Source organism: Anabrus simplex, chromosome 11 (genome assembly GCF_040414725.1).
Source record: "Anabrus simplex isolate iqAnaSimp1 chromosome 11, ASM4041472v1, whole genome shotgun sequence".
NCBI lineage: Eukaryota > Metazoa > Arthropoda > Insecta > Orthoptera > Tettigoniidae > Anabrus > Anabrus simplex.
The window spans coordinates 41,602,797-41,622,158 of NC_090275.1; the positions used below are offsets into that span (position 1 = coordinate 41,602,797).

The 19,362-nt window shown below is 41.9% G+C and overlaps 1 protein-coding gene across 1 annotated transcript in view; it reads left to right on the plus strand.

Moving 5' to 3' along the window:
- LOC136883051 (xanthine dehydrogenase/oxidase) overlaps positions 1-19,362 on the plus strand; it is a 149,813-nt gene that overhangs the window by 12,633 nt on the left and 117,818 nt on the right. Inside the window, exon 2 of the mRNA XM_067155193.2 lies at positions 13,366-13,411. Coding sequence (XP_067011294.2) covers positions 13,366-13,411 — 46 coding nt within the window. The remainder of the gene's footprint in view (positions 1-13,365; positions 13,412-19,362) is intronic.

Sequence of the window (19,362 nt, forward strand, 5' to 3'; positions counted from 1 at the left end):
ATGTATGTGCTGGTACGTATCTTCGAGGTCACTGTAACGATTCTGTGTACATTTCATACAGAGTACCCTAGACCGGTTTTCAAGTACAGCAAGTGGCTGGCACGTGAGCCATCCTCTCCTACTTGCCAAGCCTTTAGGGGAAGTGCACAACAACATGCGTTGGCCTGCGATAAGAAACAGGTTCAACAAGCCCTATATTCTGCTACTGTACTTCCACTACGCGTGGACAGAATGACGTAACCGGCATAACCTGCTGCGGCCGTTCAAAACACATTAGGTCCTGAAATGTTTGGCTCAGTTATGGGCAAACTAATAGGACAAGGTAAAAAGTACATAGCATATATTGTGATATGTCTTTTTCTTTGCCGACTAGCTTAATATCTGCACGTATACACCTAACACCCTGTATATATATATATATATAAGCGAAAAGGACAGAGAAGACAAACAGAAACATTATTAAAGTAAAATATTTTGTAGGAATGAGTTTATTCAGGAGTGGAAGTGGTTTTGTATTTTTAAGGGGGGGGGGGTAGAAATCATCCACAATCTTTGAAGGCATTACATAGTCTAATCCAGGGCCTCTCAGGATGCATGCGCCGTGCAGTGCACGGGCGCAAGGTGCAGGAGACGACTTCACTAGGTTGATCCGAGTGCAAACCCCCACTCCACTTCCCCTACACCTGTCTTACCCGTTCGGCCTGTCTCCGCCTTCTGCACCTTCCCCGCTGATCCTCCCCTCACTGCGAAATGTTTATGTGCGGTGAGCGGTGATACTGTTGTATGGGACAACGTTACCGGTGTTAAAACACTCTTCTTTCAATTTGGTTTGAGCAGACAATTTATCTTCTCTAGCTCCTCTTTTCCTTTATCTTTGCAATGATACCAGTTAAGCCTGCAACAAGGGACCGGCTGACAACAATTTGAGAGCCGTCTTTAAATTACAATCAGAAATAGGCCTACTCACACGCAATCTAGTTTTCGTACAAGTCAAAGCAGGAAAAAATACCTTTCACATATGCATGTGGAACCAAACATATAAATAATATTAGCTGCTTCTCGATGCAGCTTAGGAAAATCTTCCTTCGAAAAATTCTCGTACAATTAGAGCAAAGCCTTTGTATTGGAAAAATATATCTTTTTGATTCACTTACCACATGATTATTGTCCCACGGATTAAGCATTTGGCTTTATCGTCACGACTGACAAAGAAATCCGAAAGTTCCCAGTTCGATTGAAATGGACTTTCAGAAGTCTTTGCTTTATTTGAAACAGGTTGCTCCATTATTATGTTGTTGTCTTGCGCTTATCTATTTCACTGATAAACAAGCCGTCTATCACCGAACGCTTCGTCGCTCTCAGCGCACTACACAATCCGAGTCAAGCCGAGTTGAGTCGAGTCGGAACGATGCACAGTGCACGGAGTCTCTGCGCCTCGATATGCACGCGTGAGGTTTTGAGCATTTGAGAGGCCCTGGTCTAATCGTTCAAAATAAATACACTTGACGGGTTTGATGATCAAGCAACTTGGGAAGGACTGGGCGAATGATGTTTTTTTTAAGTACAGGATAATAAAAACATTGAAGAAAATGACAAAAAAATTAAATGGAGTGACCAGTATGTTTGTTTGGAATATGACATTTCATCTTTTATTTAATACAACTGCATTTGTTTTGCAATAAACTAAATGATATTCTCAAGAGTAAATGCCGGGCTGAGTGGCTCAGACGGTTGAGGCGATGGCCTTCTGACCCCAACTTGGCAGGTTCGGTGGTATTTGAAGGTGCTCAAATACGTCAGCCTTGTTTCGGTAGATTTACTGGCACGTAAAAGAACTCCTGCGGGACTACATTCCGGCACCTGGGCGTCTCAGACAACCGTAAAAAACAGTTGGTGGGACGTAAAGCCCATATTATTATTATTATTATTATTATTATTATTATTATTATTATTAATAATGTTATTATTATCAAGAGTAAATGCTTATATATATAAAAGCTACTTCAATTAATATATCCGTCGACGTATGATCAGAATCCGATAACTCCAGGCATTCGTTCAAAACCAGATATCTCCATATTCACCGGACGAGTTGGCCGTGCGGTTGGGGGCGCGCAGCTGTGAACTTGAATTAAGGCCACAGCCGCTTCCTTTCCATTCCTAGGCCTTTCCTACTCCATCGTCGCCATAAGAACTATATGTGTCGGTGCGACGTAAAGTCAATTATTCTTCTTCTATTTCCATATTCTTGAGTTTAATACCTGGGTAATGAAATTGGATACTTCATGTTTAATTAACTATCGAGAGCCTCCGTGGCTCAGGCGGCAGTGCGCCGGCTTCTCACCGCTGGGTCAAATCTGGTCACTCCATGTGAGATTTGAGCTGGACAAAGTGGTAGCGGGTTCTCCGGTTTTCCCCATCGTCTTTCATTCCAGCAACACTCTTCAATATAATTTCATTTCATCTGTCAGTCATTAATCACTGCCCCAGAGGAGTGCGACAGGTTTCGGCAGCCGGCACAATTCCTATCCTAGCCGCTAGATGGGGGCTTCATTAATTTCATTCTTCACCCGGTCGAATGGCTGGAAACAGGCTGTGGATTTTCATTTTTAATTAAGAATCGACATAGGATTTCCTGTTACTCTGTTTGGTATATATATATTAAAAATATAACTTACCGAGCTCGATAGCTGCAGTAGCTTAAGTGCGGCCAGTATCCAGTATTCGGGAGATAGTACGTTCGAACCCCACTGTCGGCAGCCCTGAAAATGGTTTTCCGTGGTTTCCCATTTTCACACCAGGCAAATGCTGGGGCTGTACCTTAATTAAGGCCACGGCCGTTTCCTTTCCACTCCTAGCCCTTTCCTGTCCCATCGTCACCACAAGACCTATCTGTGTCGGTGCGACGTAAAGCAACTAGAAAAAAAATTGAGCAGCCAAAATTTTATTAGTGTTTAGTGCCTTGTCTAATAAATGCTTTTCTGGATTTATCAGATTTTGTTCCGAACCTTCTCAATTGAATTTGCAACATTTTTCCAGGATGTCAGTTTCTGCTGAAATAACAGCACTAACGATTATTTTTATAGAACTGCGCAGTTTTCTACACCTATACTTGAACTTACAAATATTGTTAATTCAACGCCGTGATTGTTTTTGAAAATCGGACTAGTACTTCTCGAGAAAATGTTAAGTACTGAGATGTGCTGCATTTGCCAGCCCTGTTCGATCGCTACGTACCGGTATCTTAAGTTATTGAGATACACTCCACTGATATGAATACCGACTTTCATCACAGCTAGCGCATCGGAGAAAATCGCCTCAGAGTAGATGTTAAAGAGAGTTGGGGAGAGGACGCACTCCTGCAAATTTCCACTGACTTAGTCAACATCTCTCCTACTCTCAACTTACATTTTCAAAATGGAATTTAATAACAAGGTTGACGAAAAACAACATACAAAGTCCTTGGAGTATCATCACATACCAGGTGGAAGAAACCAAACCTGAATTTAAGGACCGCAATAAACCCGCAGAAAAGCCCAGGGGCTTATAGGCTCCAAAGGAATAGGGGTTTTGCAAGAGGTTAATATTCATGGGTTTTGGTTAGCTTCTGTTTGCTCAATTTTTAGCGCCTGATTTTTTGATAAACAAGTAGATTGTTTGGGATAGTTTCGATTTCTTTCCTGGACTACAGGCTGTATTTTGGCTTTTCCATATAGTTATTTGTCGTAAGTTAAGGCGTAGTGCGCCTATGTGGTGTAGTGGTTAGTGTCATTAGCTGCCAACAACCGGAGGTCCGGGTTCAATTCTAGGCTCTGCCACGAAATTTGAAACGTGATACGAGGACTGGAATGGGCTCCACTCAGCCTCGGGAGGTCAGCTGTGTAGAGGGACATCTCAGCGATCCTCGAAGTGGATTTCCGTGGTTTCCCACTTCTCCTCGAGGTAAATGCCGAGATGGTACCTCAATTAAGGCCACGGCCACTTCCTTATCTCTTTCTTGTCTATCCCCCCCCCCATCTTACCATCCCCCACAAGGCCCTTGCTCAACATAGCACTTGAGGCCGCCTGGATGAGGTACTGGTCCTCCTACCCAGTTGTAATCCCGACCAAATGCCTCACTCTCCAGGACACTGCCCTTGAGGTGGTAGAAGTGGCGTTGAGTCTGAGGGAAACACTAACCCTGGAGGGTAAAAGAAAGAAAGAAAAAGAAAAGAAAGAAAAGGTGTATCTGTATAAGGCACCATGACTGAAATATTAAGATCTAACAATCAATTAAGGAATTTGACACCGGACGATGAAAGAAGTGAGAAGTGAATTTCATTTCTTCTGATTATTTCCTGATTATTTTATAGCTGTAGACATGTATTCGTTAATGTTTTCTAATTTTTAGAGGAATGCTGAACCGAGATTAAAATATTAACAGAAAGATTGAATAATTAGTTAAGAATTGCCTTCCAGTTTTTGGCTATACATAAGAAATAGTATCGATCCGGCACTGTAGGAAACTCACCATTCTCAACATTCGAAAGGCAGAGCCCTCTATCTTCAAGCAGAGAAATAAATGCTTGGTCACTACTGCCATAGGGGTCACCACAGTAGGAAACCCATAGCGATATTAAGGTACCTCTGTGTAGACCAAGACAGGTAATAGACAAGGAATGAAAATTCCATCACTTATCTGTGTCAATAGATGCCAGTGTCATGTACTTCGGATTAAACTATAACATAACCTCCTAGGTCTTCATCCTTCATCCTTTAGACCCCATCTCTCTTTTTTCCAGTGAATTGAAACTTTTATTAACGTAATTCACGATCATGCTAGCTATATTAGAGCCGCTGTGTTAATTCTTGATCATCTACTCCGATAAGTCACAGAATAGATTCCTAACAGTATTGGTAACATGAGTATTTAATATGTCTATTGGAGAAAGACCCTTTGAAGTGTCTACTGAATTTTCTATATACTTCGTAAAAAGTGTGACGCAATGTTGTCAGATACAGGGAAATTTTCCTCGGCGTAGGAAAAAATTACTGAATTTCCCACCTTTTAATGTAGGGACATGTTTTTTCTTGACATTATTTCGTGTAGTGGCAACTTGTGTAGTATTGACGATATTTCATGACTTTTGAAGATTGAGACCAATACTATTTCGTGATGCTTAAGCATATAGAGACAAGGCTGCGACAAGAACATTCAGTGTTTAAGACTAGTGATGATAATGGCGTGTGGCCTGCGAAGTGGCCTGCTGCAGGTCTTTCGAGATGACTCCCTACGTGTCTGCGAGGATGGGCCGCGGCCTAGGATGAATTATAATGTTGAAGACTCAACGAACAGCCAGGCTCCGCGCCACAGGAATTAACAAATTAAAATTAAACCATTAGGTTGTGTCTCCACAATAACATTTTTGACGGTCTTCTTGATACACGGTTATTTTACGTATTTTACTTCAGTGTGGTGGTGGTGGTGGTGGTGATTATTGTTTTAAGAGGAAGTACAACTAGGCAGCCATCCTCGATGTAACACTAATCAGGGAGAGAAAATGGGAAGATTCCGACACTTCGAAAATGGAGATATCGGCCAAAGAAAGACAAGGGGCACGAAGGGTGTGAAAACGAAAGACTCCCTAGGCCTCGAATGCTCTAATACCGTCGGGGTCGGAAAAGAAGAAGAGTTGACCAAGGGAGGAGCCTGGCACAAGTAAGTGGAAGTAATGCCAGGACTCAGCTCATGGCCCTGTGGTCGCCAACTCACGCTCCGAAGTTCAGTTCAACATGATGCTCTATTCATTAAATTGTCAGCATACGGGATAGAAGGAAGTGCTTTGGAGTGGATTAGAAGCTATCTCGCTAGCAGGGTTTGCGTAGTAAAATCCGATGGTATGATGTCAAAGCCGTACCACTCTACTTCCGGTGTCCCCCAAGGCTCTTCCCTGGACCCTCTTTTCTTTGTCATATTCATAAATGATAACGTTTATACAACACAGTAATTGCCTTTTCTATGCTGACGGTCTAAAGTTCTTTAAGGTGATAAATAGTGAGTTGGACTGTAAGTTGCTACAGTCTGACTTAAACCTCTTAAGTAACTGGTGTCAAAAGTGGCTTCTTGGTTTGAATACTTCAAAATGCAACGCAATTACATGTTCACCTAATTTGGAACCAGTAAATTATCCTTACGATTTATGCGATTTTCAAATAGCTCGTGTGAATGAAATAAATGATCTTGGTGTAACACTTTGAAACTGTTACGGTCTTTCCTTCGAGAAACATTTAGACAAAATTTCTTGAAAAATGTTTAAATTACTTGGCTTTCTGAAAAGAATCTGCACCGAATTTGTTTCTCCTAGAACTCTGATAACTTTGTTTTGCGCTCTAATCAGGCCATCGTTAGAATACTGTTGCGAGGTGTGGCTACCCACTCAGCAGTATTTAATACAAAACTTGGAAAGAGTCCAAATAAGGTTCATGAAATGGATCGGCTACAACAGTTTGGGCTCTCTCTTCGTCTGATTACGGGCTTTTTTGTGAGGTTATGAGTATGAGGACATTGCACTCGCGCCCAGATGTGCCACTGCCCTCTTTCTTTATAAGTGTCTGACGAACAGAGTGGACTGCTCAACATTATTGGAGTTGATTCCATTACATGTTTATTGTCGCAATACTAGATGAAGGTATATTTTCCATATGCCTAAATTGAGAACTGTGGCTCGGGCAAACTAATGGCTCCCGAGGGCACTAAAGTTTCTTAATGAGGTGGGTGAATCCGTGGACCTTTTTCATTCATCCCTGTCTAAAATTAGACTTGCCATAACGACCTCATGAATGTAAGGTACCGGTACTCTCTTTAAAATATATAACGCTGTTAACGGTTTATTTCGTTCTCCTGAACCTCAATCCTTCTTTTTCCTACATATTTCAACTCGAAAAACCAGGAATAATCCACCCCTTCATATTCCGTATTCCCGCCCCTCTTTTGATCACTTTATTTATACGCATACCAACCCTCCTTAACTCTTTATCTTATGACAGGAACTTGGATTCTTCTTCTTCGTATGCCTCATTTAATCGATTCTTCATTAACGTAGCTCATTTAATTCATATTCCTTTTTTCTCTTCCCATTGCTGTGCCCTCTGTTGTACATAATGTAATGTTTTTTTTAACTGTACTATACCGTTACTATGTGTTATATCTGTATTTATCTTACTGTGCCTAGCTATAAGTTCTTCTCTTCGTTTTATATTCAATCTTTAATTTTTCTGGTTGTTTCTTTTGCCTTCATGTTTTGTTCTTGATTGTTGTGTATCTACAGTATTTTGCTAGTTTTTAATTTTATGCCCTATTTTTATCATTAGATGTTTCTTCCTCATTGTTCTTCCACTTATTTTTTATGTTTGCATTGTGCTACTCCATTCCAAACATATTTTTCACTGCGGAACTCTGTAATTCGGCTTCTCGCTGTTTTGGTTTACCAAATAAATAAATAAATAAATAAAATAAATAAAATAAATAAAATAAATAAATAAATAAATAAATACATATGTGTATGTAAATGTCTCTAGATGTATTTTAATCATGACAATAATTATTTAAGGAGATTCACATTTATTTATTTATTTAAGGTGAATTTGTTGTACAATATGTTTTATTGAATCATCTATAATTGGGCAAAGAACTTGTTGGCGATAAATACATCTGTCTATATGTCTATTTATTCAGAGCCTCTGGGGCCCATTTTAGTCACCTCTTACAGGCAGGGGAATACCGTGGGTGTTCTAACTTTCCCACCCACAGGGGGTTTTAACATCGGACCATTCATATTATTTTTGATTTATGTAATATAATATTTATATTTACATCAAAAGGTTAGCTGTAATACTAGCTACGGTAAAATTTGGCGTAGGTTAATTACCTAGGGGAAAAAGGGAAATTCTCTTGTTTTGGTAGGGAAATATGCTATCAACCATTTGATAATATTGGACTGTGACGACCAATTTATTGACTGTTATTTTCTTATATCAATTGCTTTTTTTACTTTTATTTCAGTATTTTTAAAACTATTCACTGAAAATTTGAAACGAGAATAAAAACACCCGAATGTTTGGGTTTCCTGAAGTTTGTGCTGCCGATCTTTCAGTAAACTCAGTGCTGAGACCAGTAAACAAATAAACAATAAACAAAAAATCAAATAAGAACATCAGTTAAATATATGAAACTCATTTTTGGGCAGAGATTTTCCCGAACAAAAATATCTGCTGGTATTAATTCAGATCAGCTAAGAAAGGGATGCTTTCTCCAGGCTGATAACATCTGGGAGACCGGATATGGCACTTGAAGTAGAAGAAGAATAGTCAACATTTGCAGTAATTGTACATTTTCTACCTTGTTCCAGCCCAGAGGACGAATGTATTTTTAGTCACTTGAATTTGGTGAAAACAAAAATACGTAACAGACTCCAACATAACTTTTTATTTTAAGTTTTCTAAATTTATTTGGCATTCGGTAAGTAGCCATGCAACCAGCCAACATCATGGATAAATACATAAAGTTCAGACCATATATAAAAGAACACTATATCTGAACGATATACAACAGATGAAATATTTCAATACAAAAGAAATACAAAGCATTTTATTCACTTAACATCACACGCAAAGGAACCTTCGGCCAATACAGAACTCTTAATTCTAAAATTCATGTCAAGAATGAATGTTAGGAAAACCAATTATACGTATAAATTCACTGGAAGTGTATTGTGTAAGATAGAAACCTCAGTTGTATATTCACATTCCAACTGCAATACAATGGATCCTTAGGCCTCTAGGTCATCAGCAACTGCGCCAGGAGTTGAGGATGAAGACCTTTTCCCATATTAATTATGTATGTTGTAATTATTAAGCCATTTACTGCTTATATATTCTCTTGCAAACATAGTCAATACAATTTCATTTAGCAACTTTTTAAACCCAATTTAGTGACTTTACGATACATACTGTTGAAAACACTGAATCTGAGGGGTAGTACGGAGTTTTATTCACTATATGCAGAAGTGCCAACATTTGAAGTGGGATTTTAGTAATCCCCCTCCCTCCCGGAAATGTTAGAGTCATATCGAATGTAACGCCTACATTCTCGGTAATGACATCCCCTTTGCCCTTCCCGAGAGCAATCTATTCTGAAGTATTTCATATTACACAATAACATTTGTACATTACCCGGTGGTACTTTGATAAAAACATTCTTTGTAGCTTGTTTCGCTTTTCAGTGTGAATTTTCTCCTTCTGAACCATAAGAGTTTCCAGTGTAGATGTACTCAATGCAGACCTTGATTCCCTCAGATTTTTCCTATCAATATTAAAAACTCTTTCTGTGAGAGAATTACTGTCAGATACACATTACACTGCACTTACAATAACTTATTACCTGAAGTTTTATAATGGAGAAGAGATCTTTTAATCACAATGAATTTTTAACCCTCACGGGTAGCAAAAGAAGTGACGATCGAAGTATCGTTGCCAACTCACAAGCGCTGGAACGAGGGGAACGAGGAGGGTTGAGCAGTAATGCTTGAATGGATTCATTTCTCCTGCTTTCCTTTACTCCCCGTAGAATTTTTTTTTTTGATGTCGCTTTTTCGTAAATTTACCCCCTTGGACCGTAATGCAGTAATAGTGAGGTGAAATCCGTAATAATTACGAATAATGTGTATCTGTTGGCAAGTCTGTATATGGGACCCATTGCTTACAAAGAGACCCAAAGTCGGCCATGGAAGTTTTTACGGCAAAGCTGAACAAAAGCGTCTGTGGTGTAAAAAATTGAATTTCTGTGTTTTGACTTCTTGCGCTACCTATGGGCCTTCTTAAGAAACTAAGTTACACAGCAGTTCGAGTGTTCATCATTCGAAGTCACGAACATTTTGTACTACTGCTAAGAAAATTAGTGAAAGCTGTAATTGCGTTGTTCTGAAAATATAGTTTCCTTAATAGCAACAGTCAGTAATTTATATCTTCTGAAGGATTGCACCGAGAAATATGAACTCTTCTTTTAAAGCCCGGCTGAGTGGCTCAGACGGTTGAGCCTTCTGACCCCAACTTGGCAGGTTTTCAAGGTGCTCAAATACGTCAGCCTCGCGTCAGTAGATTTACTGGCACGAAAATGAACTGCTGCGGGACAGCCTTCCGGCATCTCATCGACTCCGAATACCGTCAAAAGTAGTCAGTGAGACGTAAAAGTATTAAAATTATTATTATAGTCCGCCTCCATGCCTAAATGGTTAGCGTGCTGGCCTTTGGTCACAGGGGTCCCGGATTCGATTCCAGGCAGGGTCGGGAATTTAAACAATCATTGGTTAATTTCCCTGGCACGGGGGCTGGGTGTATGTGTCATCTTCATCATCATTTCATCCTCATCACGACGCGCAGGTCACCTACGGGAGTCAAATCAAAAAGACCTGCACCTGGCGAGCCGAATCTGTCCTGGGATCTCCCGGCACTAAAAGCCATACGCCATTTCATTTTATTATTACACTTCTTTTTTAATGCCCAGTATACAATGCCAATGTTGGAACCACAAACGTCTCAAAAATGAAAAATCCGACTTTAGATCCCTTTCCCCGTAACGGGTCACATACTGTATGAGTTTGTGGTGTGTACATAGTTTACATCAGATACTGCTTGAAGAACAAACATTATGCAAACCTCGTTTACTTGATAAATAAGAACAGTCTAATTGAAATATCATTTCCCCTATCCTAGTAAGGAAATCTAGTTTAAACAGTTTATGGAATTCACCTTACGAATAATTCCCAAGCAATAGATCATGCGTCAGCGATGAAATTTGAAGATTTCTTCCACTTGTACCAGAACTTTTATCATCTTTTCTCTTCCATTTTACTTGGTCAACTTTTATCTTTTCCTGTCTAAGGAATGAAGTTTAAGACACGTTTTATGGATCTTCCTCGCCTTATTCCGATATCATAATTCTTCTAGTGTCCAGTCCGCGATATTGAAAAACCTCGAATCAAAAATCAGTTTCGTTTATATCTAAGTGATGCTTCTGTTTGTTTTCGCAAAAATAAAAATAAGAAAGCGGACAAGTGAGCGAACATTTTTAACAGGTTGCAGACAGAAGAATGGCACGCATCAAACGCATGCCAGTCTCAACGGCAACTTACGTCTTATTAGACCTAAGTCTACCGCAATGGTATTGTTCTGTCGGGCGTAGCATTCGTCTTTCAACCATACACTCATCGTGGGCCGGACTCAACATTCACAAGTCGATATGAACCAAATTGAAAAAAAAAAAAAAAACCTCAAAATTTTCGACCACCGCACCGCATTTCTTCGTCCATGATTCGATTGCTGCTTGACGTATAGCGATGCCACTGCTAAACACTCGGTGTAGGTCATCACTCGTATAGTCTCTTCGCATTACTTCGAGGCCACTGTCTTCAGCGGGTTCGTTCATTATTTCAACGATTGTACCGTCTGTCAGTGTTGCAAGCAGTAGACAGGTGCACGCACTACTGTTTGCAATAACGACAAGCCTACTACTGCTTTATTTTTAGAGACTGGATAGGGGATATATTTTTGACAGGAAGTCATGAATTACAAGGATGTGCGAAATCAATATTAGTGAATGTATGAAAAAAGAAACAGCATGTCAAGGAACAGCGTAAAGGTACCTTTCCTGCTGCAGTATGGGGCAGAGTTCCTTATATATCTACATTGTAGACGAAAAAACACGCACTCGTGAGAAACGTATAAATAGGGTCGTACTGTATTTTGTAGAATTGTTGTAAGCCCGGCTCGAATTACACGGAGCCTCGAACTACATGGGCTCGGATTACCGGGGCTATACTGTACCTTACCGAGCTTGAGTGCGGCCAGTATCCAGTATTCGGGAGATAGTAGGTTCGAACCCCACTGTCGGCAGCCCTGAAAATGGTTTTCCGTGGTTTCCCATTTTCACACCAGGCAAATGCTGGGGCTGTACCTTAATTAAGGCCACGGCCACTTCCTTCCCACTCCTAGCCCGTTCCTGTCCTATCGTCACCACAAAACCTATCTGTGTCATTGCGACGTAAAGCAACTAGCAAAAATACTGTACCTCACAATCGCCACTTTATTTTAAGCTCCCATCTGACACCCATCGAATGTCATACTTTCAGGTCCCACATTTTAAATCACACTGTATCTCAACAATTCAGATCGTATCTTTAGTTTCGGAGGTATAAGATATAATGTGGGGACATAATTCTGTTACACAAGGTTCGAATATATGTAGCCTGATTTTATAGATATTATCACGTCAAAATAAGCATTCAAAATTACCAGGTGTATGCATAAGTATTTTCCGGTTTCAGTAAGAGATGGCGCCAGCGAACAGTACGCTGCGTATGAATTTGACACATACGTCAGTTTGTTCGTCTGACATTAACCTACCAATACACACAAGTTGAGTCCGCCAAACACTAGCGTCTGTGTTGTATCGTTCAGTGATCATGTCGATGTTTGTGCCTGAAAAGGAACATTTGCGGCACGCATTGCATTTCTTATTTAATCAAAAGGAAAAGGTTATGGAAGTCATCGTTTGCTGGTAAAAGTATATAGTGAACATGCTCCATCGATTAGAACACTTGAGACGTGGTTTAGATAATTTAAACCTGGTGATTTCAATGTCAAAGACAGTGCGCGCATGTAGACCACAAAAGTGCGAAGACGGGCAATTGCAGGCGTTACTGGATGAAACCGTTAATGCACAACGTTATCGCCAACAAATGACTAATTTAAATCACGCATAGATCGAAAGACTACCGGAGTGAGCCATAAGACATAGTAAAGTGATTTTCTTACACGACAATGCGCCGTCTCGCACAGCAGCACTAGTGAAAGACACTTTGAAATCGCTTGGATGGGACATCCTTCCGCACCCGCCGTACTCTCCCGACCTGGCACCATCTATCACCTCTTCGCATCAATGGGGCACGTGCTCGCAGAGCACCACTTGAGCAATTTCGAGGAAGTTGAAAAATGGATCGACAAGTAGTTTGCCGCAAAAGACAAGCACTTTTATCTGCATGGTATTCATAACTTAGTTGAAAGATGGGTGAAGTGTGTAAAAGCAAATGGCCAATATTCTGAATTTTTTAAAAAAATGAGTTGTCCTTGTAAATTACATGTTTTCTTTACCACAAAACCCGGCAAAAACTTATGCATACACCAGGTATTATCACCTAACTGAGGTCTATAATATTCCTAATTTATAAACGACCTTTTTGGGGTATTTATCTTCCTCAGTTTACCCTACGGGAAAGGTGTTGAGAGGAGAGTACTTTATTTACTAAATGATTTGAAATTACCTTGTTTCAGATGGAGGCCGAAGCCGTATTCACCATCAATGACAAACTGTACAGAGGTAAGTTATTCTGTCAGACGTGTAATAGTTTTTGGTTTCATATAGAACAGGTCGTTAATGGGTAACGATGAACTGCGACAGTAACATTTTAATTTCGAAAATACCAAGATATCAAAAAAGAATCGTTGCGGTCGAACAGGAACAAAAGTAAAAACTACACTTTTCTTAGCGGTGGTTGTGGTGGTGCTTTTTTTAAAAAAACGGGGTGTATATTTCGGTAACAATTCTTTCTTAACACCAGAAAGGAAGAGAAAATGAAGATATCAACAAAAATTGGAAGTGTCACGCAGGGCGTGAAAATGAAAGAATTCCGAGATCTTCTAAGCCCAATACCGGAGGAATCATTTGCTAGAGGTGGTGTGCAAGTGAGAAGCCTAGCACAAATAATAAGGGTCCTGAAGACACTCCAAATTGAAAGCTCCTTGGTAAACCCTTTGTTTTTATCCGACCTAGATGGTAGAGAGTGGTTAGCTCGACCTGGGGCCGGAACAGCGCTGCAATCGCTGCCCGTCACGGCGTGCCACTAGCGCAGACATTGGAACTGTAATATCCCGCTTAGTCTATTGATAGCATTTACAGCGTTCAGTTTCTGTACGCTAACCTTACTCAAACTGACTTCCCTCTGCGGACAACTCATTTCTGACATATTATTATGAAATTACCATTCCCACGCATACGTTCTTCTTCCATCATGTCCTAATTTCTGTTGTAATTTAGTGTGAGTTTTATTATTTATTTATTTATTTATTTATTTATTTTACATTTCCCGCAAATAATTCACACATGGTAAGATCGGGGGAACGAGGCGGTCATCATTCTTTACAAATAACCCTATCACCAAAATTTTTTTAATGTCGTCATCGGAGCTTGAATTGTAATGGAATCTTGTTGAAAGTACCCGTTAATTCTCTGACAACATTTGAAAAAACTGCACGAGTATCTTTATACGGCATATGTGTCCATTTACTATGGCATTAACATGATGATCGCCGGGCTGAGTGGCTCAGACGGTTGAGGCGCTGGCCTTCTGACCCCAACTTGGCTGGTTCTATCGTGGCTCAGTCCGGTGGTATTTGAAGGTGCTCAAATACGTCAGCCTCGTGTCGGTAGAATTACTGGTACGTAAAAGAACTCCTGTGGGGCAAAATTCCGGTACTTCGACGTCTCCGGAAACCGTCAAAGTCGGTAGTTGGACGTAGAAACAATAACATATTTTTTGGTAGTGGTTTTACGACGCACCGATACAGATAGGTGTTATGGCGACGTTGGGATAGGAAAGGCCTAGGAGTGAGAAGGAAGCGGCCGTGGCCTTAATTAAGGAACAGCCCCAGCATTTGCCTGGTGTGAAAATGGGAAACCACGGAAAAACATCTTCAGGGCTGACGACAGTAGGATTCGAACCCACTATCTCCCGGATGCAAGATTACAGCAGCGCGCCCCTAAGCGCACGGCCAACTCGCCCGGTAAGTTAATTATTAAAATGATGGCCCTGTTATTCGTCTTACAGTCACGGCACACTTTTTCGTCATGTAATGCAACGTCATGAATTCCAATATTTATGGTTCTTTGAAGCTGCGTGAACATCCGAACGAAACCATGCCTCACCACGAAAAATTGTCAAATGTGGATCAACGCAGTAAGATAAATTTACTTCCTTTTCATCGTCACAGGGCCTTAATTCATGCATGGCAGTCATTTGACGAGGTGGTGGTGGTGATTATTGTTTTAAGAGAAAGTACAACTGGGCAACCAACTTCTGTATAACACTAATCAGAGAGAAAACATGGAAAAGGTCGACACTTCGAAATATGAAGGCATCGGCCAAAGGAAGACAAGGGCCACGAAGGGTGTGAAGATGAAAAACTCCCTAGGCCTCCATACGTAATACCGTCGAGGTCGGAAAACAACAAGAGTTGACCAAGAGAGGTCGGATTGGAGAGATGAAAGTGAGGAACCTGGCACAAGCAAGTGGAAGCAATGCCAGGACTGAGCTAAGGACCGCGTGGTCGCCAACCCACGCTCCAAAGTTCAGAGCCCCTGGGGCCCTTGTAGTCGGCTTTTACGACGGGCAGGGGATACCTTGGTTGTTGTTCTACCGCCCCGACCCACAGGGGGACATTCTACGAGGGATGTAAATAAAGTAGCGGCAAAGTAGTCCGGACACTCGCAGGAGATCAGGCATGCGCAAATAGGATATGGGAGCGTCAGGTGGTGCTATAGTCGATGAGTAGTGTACATTTGACGAGCATCCAGTTGGGAGTGGTGTTACTGTGTGGCGTTGAAGTGAAGAGTGTCAGTTTCGCCGCTCTCAGGCATGTTTTCAAAAGGTGATCACTGATCAGCGTTCGTGGATTAAAATTGAGGTTGCCCGTGAAAAAAATGCATCAGAATGTTACCGAGGATTACGTGAAGCCTGTGGCATTACCGTATAGGACGGATGCACGTTGAGTCAAGGCGTTTCGCGCGGGTCGGAATGGGACTGCGAATTCGCACCGCACAGGTACTGACATCGCGAGTGGTCTCGTTTCCGTAGACCATCCGCGAATTATCCGTAGAGATTGGTCTCAGTCATGAAACGGTGGGGCACTTTCTGACGAAATGTCTTGATATGGGGAAAATTGCGTCACGTTGGGCTCCAAATCAATTCGCCGACGTTCGGAAATGGAACCGATATGCACTGGCTGGCATCCACCTGGACAGATATGGCAACGAAGAAGACGCATTTCTGCAGCGTATTGATGAGACGTGGGTACGAGCCTATAAGTCTGAAATAAAGCGTCAATCGAATAAATGGGTTTCACCCAGGTTCGTCACGTCAACGGAAATTTCGACTGGAAACCCAGTCGGGTGAAGCTTATGTTGATTGTGGCACACGACTACGAGGGTGGCAGTCTTGCACGTGCTGTGCCTCAGGTACAACTACTGCGTCCGGTATGCGGCGCAAACGTCTATGTTTATTGCGAGACGATCGTCCTATCGTGTTGTCATGTCGCAAACAATCCCCCTGTGGGTGGGGGCGGTAGAATAACACTCACGGTATCCCCTGCCTGTCGTAAGAGGCGACTAAAAGGGCCACAGGGGCTCTGAAATTTTGAGCTGGGTTGGCGACCACGGGGCCCTTAGCTGAGCCCTGGCATTGCTTCCACTTACTTGTGCCAGATTCCTCACCTTAATCTGTCCTATCCGACCTCCCTTGGTCAACTCTTGTTTTTTCCGACCCCAACGGTATTACGTATGGAGGCCTAGGGAGTCTTTCTTTGGCCGATACATTCATTTTTCGAAGTGTCGGATCCCTTCCATTTTTCTCTCTGCTTAGTGTTATATAGAGGATGGTTGCTTAGTTGTACTTCCTTTTAAAAGAATAATCACCACCACCACCACCTGTCACAAACAATGTCAAGCTGTTATTGCAACGGTGGTATAGGGAGGTCTTGGAACGCCCTCCATACTCACCGGACATGAGTCCTTGCGGCTTCGATCTGTTTCCGAAGTTGAAGGAACCCCTCCGAGGCCACCAGTTTCCTGCCGTGGCAGATGTACTCCGCGCAGTAGAGCGCTCCGTCGCCAAATGTCTCCAACGTTTTCCCGACATTTGGCAAAAGGTAATAGACTTTGCGGTTGACGACACTGAAGGAATGCAATGCAATGCAATCGCATTTGTTATTTCATTAAATATTGCTTTCTACTTTATTTCCAGCCCCGGGGCTTCCTGGCCGAGGCGGTAAAGGCGTGCTCGGTTCGCCCGGAAGGACGTGGCTTCGAATCCTCGTCAGGAAGTCGTAAAATTTAAGAAACGAGATTTCCATTTCCGGAGATGCATATGGCCCTGAGGTTCACTCAGCCTACACCAAAAATGAGTACTAGGTTAATTCCTGGGGGCAAAGGCGGCCGGGCGTAGAGCTAACCACTCTATCCCATCACGTGCCGAGGTTAATAATGGTGGAAGCGTTTACCTTCCACGCCTCCAAAGGCCTTCATAGCCTGTACGGAGGTGACTTTGCTTTTTGTATAAGGTTTCAGTTTAAGACGTTTGGTAGCCGTATGGACAGAGACTTTCGTACCGCCAACTTCCTGTGCAACACGCCATAAATACTTACTCGGAAAGCATGCCTCTTCGTTTCGAATTAGGAATTTTAGCGTTGAGCGATCCCGTTGTTCTTTATTTATTAACAAGAAGCCTAACAGTTTCTCCACCTGAAACTGTCTAGACTCTACAACAGTCAGTTTTTACATACGTGTCGTACATGAAAACTCTTTGTTCAAGCGTGATATTTTCTGCTGGCGTGCAATAGATTAATTTGATTATTTCGATTTAATTATCACACTCAAACGTCTACTTCTTATTCCAGACATTTAACCACCTTCCACGCTGCTCACCCATTCATAATTTAAAAAAAAACAGACACTTCACATCCATTCACAGTCTTCCGCCTTCAACTTAGCCTGCTTCATATTATTATCATCATCAGATCTTGTCAAGCACTCATCTTCCTCCTCGTCCACCACTTTGCCGCATAAAACATCATATTATTACACTCCCCCTAAGGCAAGGGGCCAACAATTTTTCACTCTAAAACTGTAAACTTATTTCTCCATCTCATTTATGTTTTATATATATATTACAAGCTGCTTTATGTCGCTCCGACGCAGATAAGTCATATGGCGACGATGGGACAGGAAAGGACTAGGAGTGGGAAGGAAGCGGCCGTGGTCTCTTAAGGTACAGCACCAGCATTTGCATGTTTTGAAAATGGAAAACCACCTTTAGGGCTGCCGACCCTCATCTCCCAAGTAAAAACTCATAGCTGCGCGCCCCTGCCCACTTGGCCAATTCGCTAGGTTCTAAATATTCGCATCATCACCTCTTCCCTTGTCCAGAGAGAGAGAGAGAGAGAGAGAGAGAGAGAGTGTGTTGCCTTATAGGTAGCCCGCCCTACCCCTCAGGGTGGGGAAAGAAAACTTCCTTATAGGTAGATAGGTTCGAAGGTTCGAATCCCACTATCGGCAGACCTGAAAATGGTTTTCCGTGGTTTCCCATTTTCACACTAGGCAAATGCTGGGGCTGTACCTTAATTAAGGCGACGGCCGTTTCCTTCCAACTCCTAGGCCTTTCCTATCCCATCGTCGCCATAAGACCTATCTGTGTCGGTGCGACGTAAAGCCCCTAGCAAAAAAAAAAAGATAGGTAGATAGATAGATAGTCTGGTCAGTACAACTGAACCTAGTCAAGGCGATCAATGAAAATGTGTGGGCGAGAGTGTGTGCAGTTACTTAGTTCTGTAACCGATCTCGATAGCTGCAGTCGCTTAAGTGCGGCCAGTATCCAGTATTCGGGAGATAGTAGGTTCGAACCCCACTGTCGGCAGCCCTGAAGATGGTTTTCTGTGGTTTCCCACTTTCACACCAGGCAAATGCTGGGGCTGTACCTTAATTAAGGCCACGGCCACTTCCTTCCCACTCCTAGCCCCTCCCTGCCCCATCGTCGCCATAAGACCTATCTGTGTGCGCGACGTACAGCAAAAAAAAAAAACTTAGTTCTGTGACCAGAAAGGACGGAGTCTTCAGACTTCCACCGATGGAGGCTGCGATGGTGACTGGGCCGAATTAGAGATGGGCAAAGTTGTTCGTTTTTGTTAACAGTTCCGTGGGGGAATGGGAAAATATCAACAAACCTAGTGTATGCTAATTCGAAAATAGTTTCCTCACTGCGAGGTTTTTTTTGCTTAAATTGGTGCGCTTTAGTTCAGTTTAGCCTAAACAATGTATACTGGTATTTTTTCCAGAAGGAACTTCAAGCAAAATGAGTAGGATCGCAGGAATTCAGAGGAAATAGTTACCCGATGATGTGGTGACTTAGACACTTGCTAAGCGAATCTGCATTGAGTGACATAAGCCTCTCACACAATTACATTTACTCATCTGATAATATTTGTACAGGCTGTATAAAAACT